We start from the raw sequence: 15,103 nt of genomic DNA, 5'->3' as shown, positions 1-15,103 counted from the left end.
TCCACCACCTTTCACTCCTTTGTGTGTTTTTCCCTTGGTGTCTTAGTCGTTTTTTTTTGGTTTCTCGAGCATCTCATGCTCCTATTGTTGATTCCTGTTTTGTTTGTTACTCTTTAAATCTTGTTCATTTTTTTTTTATTTTCTTGCTTATTTCCACATGGATTTGGCTTCTCCTGCATGTAGGATACAGAAAACATTAAAATTTATTTTAAAGTTAAATGGCTGGTCAATCTGGAAATTGGACATTTGCAGCTTAAGAATGAAATATTTGCTTAAGACTTTGCATACTCTGAACTCCACCCTGCCAGCAAACAAATCCACGAACTGTAAAGAAAACAGAGAGAGAACAGGAAGCCTGGCAGACGCACAAAGCCATCAGCCATCATGTCGAGTTTCCAAATCCCTTTGTCAACTACAAGACTTACAGGGGTGGCTGTAGCTCAGGGGGTGGAGCAGGTCATCCACTAATCAGAAGGTTGGTGGTTTGGTCCCTGGCTGCTCCAGTCTGCATGCCAAAGTGTTCTTGGGCAAGATACTGAACCCACACTATCCACACACCATCTTTCTATCTAACATTCACACACATTCAGGACAACTCAGGTAGCGTAGAAAAGCACTATATAAGAACCGGTCCATTTGTCACACGTTCAAAAGGTCAGCAGGGCCTTTAGCTCCTCATATTTAGAACATATTTCACTCGTGGTCAAACTAATGCTTGGCTCAGCACAAATCTAATCATTCCCTGAGTTCATTCATTGTTTCTCCAGTAATCTCCTTTGAATATAAAGTCCATAAAGCCACACTTTTTCAGTCTAAAGATTGTACTCTAGATTATGTGCAGACATCATGTTTGCTTGTGTGTAGTCTGTCAAAATGTTGTTTGCAAATACATTCATTTGTGAAATGAGTTTCTAAGAATACTATACTTAGCAATAATTTAGCTCAAATACTGGAAGCAGTATGGGGACAGATAGCCTGCTTTCTAAAGCTAAAGCTAGTTTCTTGTTAGGTCAAACTGTGAACAGAAAGGAATGTAAAACACAACATGAGCGTACATGCTGTTTCCTCAGTTTTCTTTTTCTAAGCTGACAAATAGCACTCAAGAGGTTTACACAGTAACTCTAGTATAACTGCAAGTGTCTGTGAGGACTTTTTTTTTTTAAGATCTTTCTTCTCTTAGGTCAATATACAGCCATCAGGTGCATATTTAAGAGCTCTTTTTAGAATGACTTTATCAGTCTCTCACATTGTTGTGGAGGAATTTTGGCTCATTCTTATTTACAACATTGCTTCAGTTCCTTGAGGTTTGTGGGCATTTGTTTATGCGCAGTTCTCTTAAAGTCTCACCACAGCATTTCAGTCAGGTTGAGGTCTGAACTTTGATGGGGTCACTGCAGCTTGATTCGTTTCTTTTTCAGCCATTCTGTTGTTGATTTGCTGCTGTGCTTGGGATCATTGTCCTGTTGTATGACCCAGTTTCAGCCAAGTTTTAGCTCTCATACAAATGGTCTCACATTTGTCTCTAGCATACTTTAGCATGCAGAGGTGCCCAGGTCCTATGGCTGCAAAACTAGCCCAGATCACCTGGCGTTTGTGCCGATATGCTGTGTTTGGTTTTCAACAAATGTGACTCTATGTATTATAGTCAGACATCTCTACCTTGGTCTCATCTGTCCAAAGGACAAGCCATGCTTGTTCAGTCTTTTTGTGCTATCATGTAGAGACCTGTAGAGACCGCGATGTAGCTCGTGGGTTTTTCTGCAATTTCTCTGATCATTGCATGCGCTGACCTTGGGCTGAATTTGTTGGGGCATCCATTCTTGGGAGGATTGTGGCATTGTGTTAACAGACACCTACATGCTCCAGACCAGCAAACCTTCTTTCGTAGAGGTGGTCACTTGTTGATATTCAGTTAATCAGGTGCATTTGACTAGCAGCACCTTGCAGCTACTTACCTCTTAATTCCTGTGGAAGCAGTAAGGGTTTACCTTCACCACAGAAGCCAGGTAGGAGGTTTGTAATGGTAGACAAAATGAATTCCACCTTCAGAGTTGATGGATTGACTCAAAGACAGGACTCACTTAGGAGTCTGGAGTTCTGAGGAAAGACTAGAATTTGGTGGTGAAAAGCCAAAGTTACTGTGACCTTATTAAACGTGATGTTTAGAAGATATTTAGTGAACAAATGATGTGCTAAATATGCCAGAAAATTCCCATATCAAAGGATAAAATGATGAAGGGATATTTTACATCAGAATGTGTTGGTGGGACAGATATGGATGAAATCTACCCGACTTGTTGGCGGTGGAATACAACTGCCTCACATCTTAGACCAGATTTCTCACGTACCATTTAGCTGGTGTAATGTTTCATGTAACTTTAGAGGGCTGATTAGTGAGAAAATTTCTCACTGTGTCTTGATTTAAATTCAGATTCATGGAAAGATTCAAATGCTGTTTTACAAGGCTTGTAGTTGAGTAAATACTTCCTGCTTAAAGCAAGCATTTAGATCAGTCTCTTACTGTCACATAGTTCAAGCATTTTATCTATGTCACATAATCACTATAACCTAGATTCAGAAAGTCTCCACTAAAACCAGTCGGTCCACTCAGCTATGTCTCCATTTACAGTGAAAACAATAATTGGGTGAAGAAGGCCACTTCCAGTGACAGAGACTGAGGCAGATTTGCTTATTTATTTCAGTCTTCATGACACTTTGACAGAAGCATGTCAGGTGATGGAGCACTAATGCATCGCTGCACTGCTGAGGAGTGAACTATGGTCATGTCAGCATGCTTCATGCATGCATCAGTCATCAGTAGACTCTGATCACGTAGCAGCTGCAGCCTTTGTTTATTCATGTTCGACCCACTAAAAAAAGACTAATAGGATAAGTGTAGCATTCACACTCAACAGATTAAGGAGAAGTTTCCTGTTTTGTAGGTGACTAATAAATCCAGTGTTTTGTTTATGTCTATTCCCTCTCTCATATATATTATCCGAGGGTACACCTTGGACAGGTCGCCAGTCTGTCGCACAGCTAATCTATTTTTTGCAAAGAATGAGAAATGCTTATCAGACAGTTTGTTATTTCATCAATTATCGCAATTTTTACTATTAAATACATTGATTATATCAGCAGCAGACATAAATTTAAAGATATATAAATACATACTGGTGTGTCCCGATAATCAATGTTTAAGGCACATATCACAGTGGCCTTTAGCACTTGTCCACACACAGCCTGAACGCTCTTAGGCAAGCTTTCTTGTAATTTCTTTAAGTAGACATTCAAAGCTCTTCTTTGAATGTTAGCTGCACTTTGTTCCATTATGTTAATGTTGAAGCTAATTTGGATTCTTCACTCCAAACCTGCTGCTGATTTTCTTGACAGCCACCCTTCCACTGAGACATATTTTTAAGGCCATGACTTTTAGATATTGTTCATCTGCTATGGATAGTTTTTTAGGCTTGCCACTTGTTTTTCTTTTGGCTCAAGACTTTTGCACAATACTGCATATAAGCTTCTTTCTGTCTCAAACACACACACACACACACACACACACACATGCTGCCTTGTGTGTGCGTTAAGCTTTTATTATTTTACAGGGTAAATATGGATTAATGTGCAGGTGACGTGAACTGAATTTATATCTGTTCACATCAATTATTTATTTATAATTAAATATGAAATTGTCAAGAAAAAAAAGACTAATTTTAAAGAGAATAACATCTCTAATGAATGCCCCTCTTTATATTTTCTATCATCCAGGTCGGTCTCATGCGACACGGCCGGCTGCTGGCTGAAGGTCCCCCAGATGCTGTCATGAAGCAGCACTGTGCAACAGTGAGTACTCTTTAAACTCCCATTGGCCTGTGTGGGCACCCAGGGGTGCTGGTAGTCAGGACAGGGAGGTGTTTAGAAAGAACAAAACTGACTATACTTCTTTTGTTTCACAGTCATTTTAATATGAACGAAGGTTTATGGCAACAGTGAACTTTTTCCCCCCGAGCAGTAATGCAGCGTTATAAACCATAGTTGTGGCACATTGTTGTAATCAATTCTGCAAATTGACCAGAAGCTAAAAATGTCTGCATTTTGGTAGTCTTATGAGTTTTAACCCATATTATCTCTCCTGCAGACCCTGGAGCATGCTTTCCTGCAGCTGTGTGAGACATCAGACCAGATGGGCTCTAAACAGGAGTCCACTCCTCCAGAGGGAACATTAGAGAAAAGCCAGTCATTCGGGAGCGGAAGGGATGAGAGTCAGCCAATTCTTGGGGTCGGATCTTCACCTGCAGAGGAAGGTCCCAAATGTTCAGGTATTGGCATGTAGTAGGTTTTCTTTTTCTAACATTGCATGTCATTTAGCACTGGGCTAGTAAAATACAACAGGTATTTTACATTATTTCTCTAAAAACAGCTGCTTCTGACAGTAAAAAGTGAACATATGAGGAGTGAATAATAATAATAATAATAAAATTGTAGGTCGGTCGACTTTTTGAAAAGGGGAGGCACAGATTCAGGTGAAAATGTTAACCACTGCTGTCATGAAAATATTAGTTACAGTCACTTTAATTTATTTTGTGCTTGCATGCTCAGTGGACTGGAAGGTGCGAGCCAGACACGTGCTGCCAAAGTGGAGAAACATCGCTGCCCTGATGATCAAAACACTGGTGCGGATGAAGAGAATGCCAGGGTATGATCCAGTTAACAGTATTTAACAGAAAGAGCGGTTATTCGTGAATGTCTATAAGCAGCAAACTCATGACTGTTATCTCTTCTGTGTTGGCAGCTCATTGTGTTTCCAGTTCTTGCTGCCCGTCATCCAGATCTCACTCATCTGTTTGTGCGTCGGAGGAGATCCAAAGGGGATCCAGGTTGCTGTAGTGAACAACGAGACCTCCCCCTCTTCTTTCAGCCAATCACTCCTCTCCTTCCTGGACAACTCCAGCGTGCAGCAGGTATTTATTCGGCCCTGAAAGATATGAATTCACATCAGCTGTGAGGACCTTTGAACTCTGGATTGATTTTTTATATTTTTTTGTTTGTTACTGAAGATCTGCTGGTAGAGTTTGGTTTTATTTCTTGTTGCCACTTTAGTTGTAATTTGATAGCACAGTGCAGCAAAGTGAAAAGAACATTTTTCAGAAATCAAATCATTTCAATCTACAAAGGAAGTATCAGACTTCTTTCTGAGCTGTTAGCAAATCAGTTTAACAGTGGAACACACACCAGGACTTCCCTATTTTAGGAAATAATTGAAAGGGAAAGACTGTCTCTGTAACACAGAACCATAGACTTTCAGCATAATGTATAAATTGAACCTGTTCCTTTTTATCTGCAGGTGAACCTGTCCCACAAAGAAGCTTTTGAGGGGATCTATAATGGAGAGTACTGGGGTGTAATTGCCTTTGGCAAGAACTTCACCAGCTACCTGACTAAACGGTAAGAGACAGAGCATCATAAACAGGGAAGCGCTGAGCTGATGTGCTGGATCTGTATCTGCAAAATGCATCATCGGTAACTGTCTGCAGTCAGTGTTCACTGCCCTCAGGTTACTCTAGAAAAAAATGATGCACATAACTTTGAATTACCAAGGCACTGGAAAAAGGGTGCACTAGCATTGGAGGCATCAGAATGAGATGAGATGCACAGACCTGGATTGTGCTGACCTAGGTGTTTGATATTTCAGCAGAAATCTTGTTAATGCCAAATATGCTGAGGAGAATGTTTACATAAAAGGCATACTTCTCAGAGATCATCTCAGCTTCATGTAGAGCTCATAAACTGTTTTATCCATGTTAACATCACATAGCTCTACTGTAGATAACATCAGCATTCGCAGTTTGTCACAACTCCAAAACACAACAGATGCCGAAATTCTTACTAAGTACATAAAATATAAACAAACTTTGTATTCAACTAAGACGTGCTTTTTGTTTTAGTTCGAGCTGTTTGTGACGTGTCTCTAATCTGGATAATATGTAACCATCACTTCCTTTCATTTGCCTTTGCAAGCAAACAACCTGCTGCCTTTTTCTTTCTCACTGTCGAGCTTTCGATAGTTCCTTTTCAAACATGCTTCAGCGCAGACTGATGTTATGCACCTACATACAGGCTGAGCGGGCTGTGCACTGCAGTTTGTGTGCGTCAGCAGTAGAACAAATCTCACTGCAAAGCAGATAGACTTAAGACATGCCTGTGTGACGCACAGACAGCATTCCAGCTGACAAACTCATATAGCAAACATGATAAACAGACACAAACACCCCATACCTCAGGGAACACCATGCACATAGTTATTGTATTTGAATATATATATATATATATATATATATATATATATATATATATATATATATATATATATATGAGGGGAGAGTCAAATTTAGTCCTTGAGTCTCCTTGAGTCAGTCCAATGTGGAGAATAATTAGTATAATAAAATATCATAGACCTATGAAACATTTTTACCTTAGCATGCTAATTCTAACTGGCAGTAATAGAGGATGGCTGTGCAACACTGAGTGTTAAATATTTTATTTCTAAAAAATTTATGTAGACAGGAAGATCTGCACCAGCCTTCATTTAAAGCACAAAAATCTTCACAATATATGAGCATCAGTACAGCTGAAACTAAAATTTCTGTCAGTGATAGCCACAATGTGGTGTCCATTAAGAGGAATTATGATTTTAGCTACTAAAGAACTGGACATTTACATGGGACTGAAGTACTTAATTAAAATATTTTTGCCCTCCATATTCAGTCCCAATAGGAGAACTTCCCCCCAAAAATCATAAAAGCTTAAAAGCAAAAATCTTAATGCAACATTAAAGCAATTTATACATTATTTATTATAGTCTGTTTCTGCTTAAAAAGTCCACAGAAAGGGGCTTTTCTCCTTGCTTTTTCCAAGTAGCATTAAAAACAGTTCATTCTCTGTAGTTCTGACACACATAAAAGTGCACAGAGGTCACACAACACCAACTCACACCTCAGAATCATGTGAGGATGACTCAGTGCAGCAGAGCTGTTGTTCAGCTGTGAATAATGGTGTGTGGCTACCGGGTAGAAAGTCTGGTCCTTCCTGTCCAGAACACACCTGAGCAGGTTGCATCTTACCAGAAACCGACCAGAAAGACGCTTATTCTTACCGAATCATGTGCCTCTCATGTGACAGACCTGCCTAAGGAAAATGAAAAGCTTCTTCTCCTGTGCTTTCTGGCAGAGTGACATTCTGGCTGACTCTCAAACAGGCTTTAATGTTATTACATAAGCATGAAGCAGCATTTCATGTTAATACCTGTATGGACGAGGCAGGATGGATGAGGAGTTCATGCAAATCTATTTATGATATGCACGTTGTAAGATCATATGAGACACAGCCATCACAATCTGATCAACACACACCACCATTATGATTTTCCTTCTTTTTGTTTTCATGGACTCATTTCAAGGTTCTGATGATTTCCCTGCTGAAGTTTATTCTCCAATAACAATTTTATTTATTCTATTTGGCAGCTTCATTTTAACTCTTATCCTGCCACTGGCTTGATAAAATCTGCATTTTTAGATGGCAGATACCATCATTTGAAAAAGAAAGTATGTCCTCATTTATGTATTTTATTTGTACATTTCAGAAAAAAAAAAATCACCTGGTCCTTGCAATGTTACTAAAATTATTTAAATAAAACCTCAGATGAACTAAACACATATTATACGCTATGTTGCCAAATGTATCTACTCAACTACCTTCACACACATATGAACATGACATCCCACTCTTAATTCATAATGTTTAATATGATGTTGGCCCACCCTTTGCGGCCTTAACAGCTTCGATTCTTCTGGGAAGGCTTTCCTCAAGGTTTAGGAGTGTTTATGGGAATTTTTGACCATTCTTCCAGAAGCACATTTGTGTGGTCAGACCCTGATGTTGGATGAGAAGGCCTGACTCACAGTCTCCACTCTAATTCATTCCAAAGGTGTTCTGTCAGGTTGAGGTCAGGACTCTGTGCAGGCCACTCAAGTTCTTCCACACCAAACTTGCTCATCCATGTCTTTATGGACCTGCTTTGTGCACTGGTATGCAGTCATGTTGGAACAGGAAGGGGCCATCCCCAAACTATTCCCACAAAGTTGGGAGCACAAAGCTGTCAAAAATGTCATTAATGACATTAATATGTACAAATAAAGTTGAATAAAAACTTGTAAAAGCACTATAAAATAAATACTTTAAGAAAATCCAGGCTCAACAGATACATCTGACACACACTACTCAGTTCACTGGTATGTCTGATGTTCTTCTGGTAAAGAACAAAGAAACAAAGTTATAATAAATTACATACGGTGTAATACCTTCAGTGGCTGAGCCAGACTGAGGGCATTGCTTTACTTGTGTCAGGGGATTCATTAACCTGAGTGACCTTCTGAGTTTGAATTAGTGGTACCAGCCTGCAGTCACATGCATGCATGACTCTGTGTATTAATTCACCCGGCTGCTGAGGTTTTAAGGTCATGCACTCCTTCCATGAGATCCCATGTAAATAAAAAATGTTTTAGTTATGTTTTGACTGCTGTGGATTACTTAAAAAATGTATCTATTAATCTTCCCACAAACCTTCCTCAGGTTCATTGGGTTTGTGACCGAATGACCAAATTCTTCAACCAGAGTCACTGAGAATACTATTTTACTATCACATAGATCTGGTATGCTCTATCTGTCTGTTTCTATCAGTTTGTCTCATATGCTGTCTACTTTTTGGGCTCATGCTGGCCTTACAAAATCAGAAAACCTGTATCTTCAGCAGATTATCACTCACGTTTCAGCTTCTTAATGCTATATTTACATTCTAGTGTTTTGTCAGATTGAGTTTTTTTTTTTCTTGATCATAACTCTACTTCTAATTTGGCAGGATGGTCCAGCGACAGGTTTCTCAAGAAATAATCGATGGAGGATCAGTGCACGTTTGGCTGGACCAGACAAGTAAGATGCACTTTTAGATTTCAATCTTTAACCTAGGCTAGACATTTTTCTCTAGTTTAGCTTTTTGCTAGTGTCCTTGTCACTGTGGGTATCATGAGACAGTACCTACAGAGGCTGCACATGTAGTCTAGCTCCTCTAGGATGGCACGTCCATGGAGAGTCACACAGACCTCTTTATATTAGCTAACAGTACCTTGACTGCTGTTGGTACAGTGGGTTTCTCCTGGTGCAGCTCAGCCTCATGTGGCCATAGTGTGTAGGCAGTTCCTGGATGATGAAGGCATTGATGCCATTGTGTAACCATCACTTTCTCCAGACCTGAATCTAAATGAGAGCCCCTGAGACGTCATGTATCAGTACATTCCAGCAGCTACAGACTGTCCAGGAGTTAACCAATGCCCTGATGCTCACATGCTGTTGGGAAAGCTTACAGACACGTGGGGGCCGTACACACTATTGAGACACATTATAACACAAGCTGGATCAGCCTGTGATTTAAACTTCTGAATTCTGGTTATGATTGTGAATCTAGTCCTCAAAGGGTTAATGATTTTGGTTTCCATTGTATGTCAGCAAATATTTTCAACTTGAATATTTCACTCTTTAAGATCTGATGTGTGATTTACATGTTCCCTTAATCTTTTGAGAAGTGTATATTATAGAAAGTTCATCTAATGCAACTCTGAGAAGCCGAAGTTGCTCATTTTCCCCCTTATTTTCCTTCTTAGATCGACAGATTGCCCTCATGCTGCAGAAGAAACTACAACAGGCCTTTCAGGTATGAATACGATTGAACTCACACAAGTAAAGTCTTGGAGCTGAAGACCTTTTTTCCCCGCCAATTTCTATACATTGGAACCAGAAGAGTCGCCCCCTGCTGGCTTTTGCAAAAAAAATTTTAAATCTAAGTTCAAAGAACTTCCATATTGATGTAGCTTATCAAGCTCCTTCCATCTTTTATATGCAGTCTTTGGATGAGAGCTGTTGTGAACTGGAATTATATAAACAACACTGAACTTATCTGATTAATACTTCATGATTACACTTAAAGCTGATTAAGAGTGGTACAGTTTTTCCCCACTTCCAGTCTGAAACAGTAAATGAAAAATAGAAGCATTAAATATGTTTTTCCCTCTATCTGCAGGCATTTGTGGATAATAAGTTGGGTGGTATGGCGTATCTGGTTGCTCTGCCAATAAAGGTAAGAGAGTTTATGGAAAAACTGAATATAATTAAGGATGTATAAATGTTAGTATTGGAAAGGAGACACAGCGATTTCAAAATTCCTTAAATACTGTATATACAGTTGGGTTTATACATGCTGTAAAATAAAGTAAAATCATGAATCTTTTCTTGCTCTCATCTGCTAGTTTGAGGAGCCGATCTACGGCAGCCAAAACACAGACTTTACTACATTTGTGACACCTGGAGCTGTGCTCAGGTCAGTACACTGCGTGCTGGTTAAAATACATTGCAGCATGCAGATAAAACTACTTTTTAATGAGTTGCTGCACCTCTGTTAATTTACGATTGGTAAGTTTTGTGAAATGTTTGGCACCAGCACATAGTAAACATCCCAACCTGCCATTTTACTTCCTCGTTCTCTTCTTCCTCTCAATCCCTCCAGTATCACCTTCTACCTGGCCGTGGGTCTGACAGCACTCTCCTTCGTCCTGGAGAGGAAAGAGGGGCTTTTGGACAGATGCTGGGTTGCAGGTTAGACATCAAAGTTCACATTGCTCCCACACATATACGGGTGCTGTGTCCTTCTTCCATTAGCACTACTATACATATTGATTTTATGAAGGTTTGCATACATGAAGAATGAAAAATATTAATGTACACATGATCTCTAGTCTAGTACTCCATTTACCTACACTCAAGTGTAAAAGGGAAAATAGGAAAGTGCTCACAAGTGCTAAAAAAATAACATAACTGTGGAGTAATGTCAACCAGCTCAGGACATCTGAATGTTAGCTGTACTTTTATGTCCAAAAATGACATGTAGGAAGCGTGTTGTTCATTTTCTCAAATTTGACATCTTTACTGGCAGTATTACTCTAAAAGTTCCCGTTTGGATTGTTTGGAGAATTGATGCGAATCACTGAATGGAAGAAAACCATAAAACAAATGCTTTGTTTGTTTTGTATTAACCATTTAGTGCCGACAAGATCCAAGTGTAGTTCATAATATGACCAGCAGAGGGAGCGACAGGATCATAGCAGCATGAGGAGAATTCGCTTTTTCTCCTCATATGCTGCTGTTTTATGTTAAAATTTTTAGCAACTTAATATTAATCTTTAATTGAACATTTGTAATTATAACGAATGTGTTATAGATACAGATATCACTGAGTTTACTATATACTTGGAAATTTACCTAAACAATTACTCAGTTAAAACATGTTTCATTTTCTATTGTGTGACTAATCCTTGCAGGTCTAAAGGTTAAATCCAACACTGTGTAAGTGTAAAATGTGTAAATACCATCCAATTTTATTTTAATCAATGCAATGAATTCCCTCTCTCTGTTTCTGCCAGGTGTGAGCTCTCTGGAGACGATGCTGGCTCACCTCTTCTCTCAGCTGTTTGTCATCAGCGTTCAGATCATCCTGCTACTTCTCATGATACTGCTCGTCTTTAAGGTAGAAGCCATAAAACCAGAAAGAAAATGCAAATACCCAAATACAGACATGGTGAAATGAAGCTTCGATTAGAGAATGAGCCTTTGTAGCGGCGAGAATGAAGTCAGCACGGAAGAAAGTAGCAGCAGAGGAAATGAATGATAAAAATAGAAGCCTAAAGAACAGTTTGGTTATATAAACAAAGGTCACTTTTATTTTTACCTCGAAGTATAACAGATGTCACCTCACTGTTTGCTTAATTGATTTTCTGTGTTTGCTTTCAGGCAGTGTAATGTCAATAAGTGTTTGGAAAGCCGGACCACAGGGTCAATCCTCTTTAACCTTTACTGAGACCACAACGCTGTCACTTAATGTTTAAGTCTTTAGGCTGAAACATGTGATATTTCCTCTGCTCTTTACAAAGCTATTGTGTAAGGGAGACTTTCTTTGCTTTCTAAAACAGCCTCTGACATGGCTTCATTCGACATGCAGGGAGCTGCTCTGACGTACCGAAGGTTAATGCCTCACCAGCCAGGCAGACCTTTTACACTCTTCATTTGCATTTTTACTACATCATCAAAAATCAGATTTTACCTGCAGTGGATTCAAGTCATAATTTGATTATAATGATACACTGTAGCCACCAAATAGCTTTAATTTACCTCTATTTTTCAAGATAGGCATATATCTTTTTTTTCCACTACAAAATAGTGTGCAGGCTACTGGAGAAGAAATATGATATGTAGGCCACTTTCCACTTTCTTGTAATGCTCCATGTAGAGTTCAGCTACTATTTTATTTATATATATATATATATATATATATATATATATATATATATATATATATATATATATATATATATAATATATACACACACACACACACAAAAACACACATAGAAAGAAAGTAGTGGCTGCTTGGTGCACCAGCTACCATATTGTGCCTTTAGATTTAATGCAGAGTCACTGACATGATGAAACATGTGGCACATGTTGCAGGCTTACTTGGCTATTTGCCATTTTATAACTTTGAGGACCAATGAAATTTGATCCCAAGAAGATCAGGTTAGGTATTAAAATATAAACACTTGACTCACAGTTTTGCAGACGCCCCTGTCTCAGTAAACAGATGCATCAGACACATTCTGTTTATTTCTGTTTTATTTATTTTTATTTTTGCAAGTACCCAACATTGTTTAATTTTTTTGCAAGTTTACTTTTTATTTTGATTGCCATTAACTAACGTGTGACAAGTAGTTTAGTTTTAGTTAACTATAATAACCGCGGCTAGAATAATAAATCAGTAGGAACATACACAACACACAGATGGTTCACTATTGATTATCGATAGACATAAGCATGGAATCAATACAGACAAGAAACTACAGATAGTATAAATGTGTGTGTGCTTAGTCCATGCAGGGACTTGCTTTCCTCTGTGTGTGTGTGTGTGTGTGTGTGTGTGTGTGTGTGTGTGTGTGTGTGTGTGTGTGTGTTAATTAAGGTGCTCAAGTCCAAAGAGCCCACCGCTCCATAAATCACTTCCCGCTCTGGCCGTATCCAAGGATCACTGCGGGATCGCCACAACAACAGCCCTTGATTGCTGTGGCAACCGTGTGGTCATGTGGTCTCTTGGTGCAGGTTTATTTTTGCACGTTGTCAGGGGAGACAGGAAGTGTCTTAACACTCCGAGGAGGGCACTGACACGCACATGTTTTCATTAAGAGGCTTATCACCTGGAATCTTTTGAGGCCAGACTTCTAGTCTCTGTTTCGCTCTTCTTATGTGATTTTGAAAAGTTTCATATCTTGTTTACACTCCCAACCAAATTTATTTCCATTTCTTGTGGTATTTTTGGCTGAAGATAAGTCCAGAACATCAAGGTGCTTTTTTTTTTTTTTTTTTTTATTAATCTGTTTTCCTCATTTCTCTTCATCTCATCCTCCCACATTTTACTGAGTTCCTTAAAAGAGTTCTCCACTGATTCAGAGTCCTCATAATCACTGCAGGTGATTTATTATTGCACTCCTGTAACATTACAGGCATGTGATGGACAGTTAAACTCTTTCTGCAGGACCTGATTATACACACCGCACTTTAATGCTTAATAACTTCCCACGTTAACATCACAGGACCATTTCACTGGTCTATATTGTGACGACCCACTCTGCCCTGCCTTTATTTTGGCCTGCTTGTGGCTGGAGTGGCTTGTTTGTCAATCAGTGACAATGCTGATGTAATAAAATAGTGGAATTCCCCTTTAACAGTCACATATAAGTGTTCTCCTTTATGCATTATTTTGGGAGAGAGCATGCAGCAAGGACTGAGCAAGCACCGGCATCATTTCATGTCCATCAAACATGCTTTGCAACAGTTTTTTTTTTTTAAATCTATCCTTAAGGTTGTTGTTTCTGGTTTTCCATACCTATAGCTTCTTCATTAATCCTGTGATGCAAACATAAGGCAACCAACATAGGTTAAAAACAGTACTGTTAAAATATTTTTAGAAAACACATTTACTGCCAGTGTATAGAAAGTTGTAACATATTTTACAAGATAAGGTTATCTTGTTTCTCTCTTTTTATGCCAATACACCCATCAGTCTTGAACAGGGCAAATCTGTGATCATGACGTTTTTTCTGTTGCTCCGGAGTCCAATCTTTATGCTCCGCAGCAAATTGAAGCCTTTTTTTCCAATTAGCCTCACTGATAAGTGGTTTTCTTAATGCTACACAGCTGTTTAGCCCCAATACTTCTCTTCACACAGCACATGCGGAAAAGCTCTCACTTCTTTAGTTGTTTTCTTTGCTTGATGCAGGCCAATAATCGAACCCTTCTGAAACAGACCAACATCTTTTTCACAACCACAGGATATGTCTTCTGACATGGTTGCATAAAAATGAGAAGCTACTCACTGCATCAGTTAGGGTTAAATAACCTGTTGCCATCCAAAACATATTAATCACTGCAGTAATTATCTGATGGAAGGGCCTTACCTGTTTGCCTAGTTTTCCTGGCTTCCTTCATCTCACCCTATTTTTCTCTACTTTTAGGTCTGTGTCTGGTTTGCGTGTGAAAATACCCTCAACTTACTCCAGCTAGTTATCTTTTACTCACCCCTATGCTTCATCTCTCTCTCTCTCTCTCTCTGCAGATACCTAATGAAGGCTCCTTGGTGCTCGTCATAATTCTGATCGTGCTGCAGGGTATCACAGGCATCTCATTTGGCCTCGTGATCTCATCTGCAATTGACGATGAGCAGAGCGCCAACCAGGCCGCACTGGGCATCTTCTACCCCAACCTCATCCTCAGTGGTAAGGAGTGAGAGTGACTGTTGTGAGTGTGTAGTGCCTTAAACAGCACAGTAGGTATCTGATTACTGGAGCATCATTGAATCTGATTAAGACCCCTTGTTGTGAACTGGGTGTAAGCCTGTGTGTAGGTCGTACAAATAAGCGTTGCCCGTGCCGACCTGTTTCCTGTTTTACTT

General features: G+C 39.2%; 1 protein-coding gene across 3 annotated transcripts in view; it reads left to right on the top strand.

Moving 5' to 3' along the window:
* The window catches only part of abch1 (ATP-binding cassette, sub-family H, member 1), a 34,797-nt gene that overhangs the window by 10,687 nt on the left and 9,007 nt on the right, over positions 1-15,103 (top strand). For all 3 annotated transcript variants that reach the window (XM_030747717.1, XM_030747719.1, XM_030747718.1), the window contains exons 7-18: positions 3,772-3,846; positions 4,142-4,322; positions 4,603-4,699; positions 4,796-4,964; positions 5,348-5,448; positions 8,918-8,988; positions 9,717-9,766; positions 10,133-10,189; positions 10,359-10,429; positions 10,616-10,704; positions 11,529-11,632; positions 14,768-14,927. In XM_030747717.1, coding sequence (XP_030603577.1) covers positions 3,772-3,846; positions 4,142-4,322; positions 4,603-4,699; positions 4,796-4,964; positions 5,348-5,448; positions 8,918-8,988; positions 9,717-9,766; positions 10,133-10,189; positions 10,359-10,429; positions 10,616-10,704; positions 11,529-11,632; positions 14,768-14,927 — 1,225 coding nt within the window. The remainder of the gene's footprint in view (positions 1-3,771; positions 3,847-4,141; positions 4,323-4,602; positions 4,700-4,795; positions 4,965-5,347; positions 5,449-8,917; positions 8,989-9,716; positions 9,767-10,132; positions 10,190-10,358; positions 10,430-10,615; positions 10,705-11,528; positions 11,633-14,767; positions 14,928-15,103) is intronic.

This window comes from Archocentrus centrarchus, chromosome 15 (genome assembly GCF_007364275.1).
Source record: "Archocentrus centrarchus isolate MPI-CPG fArcCen1 chromosome 15, fArcCen1, whole genome shotgun sequence".
Lineage (NCBI taxonomy): Eukaryota > Metazoa > Chordata > Actinopteri > Cichliformes > Cichlidae > Archocentrus > Archocentrus centrarchus.
Note: the sequence above shows the minus strand (reverse complement) of the source record. Positions and strands in the feature narration are given on the sequence as shown.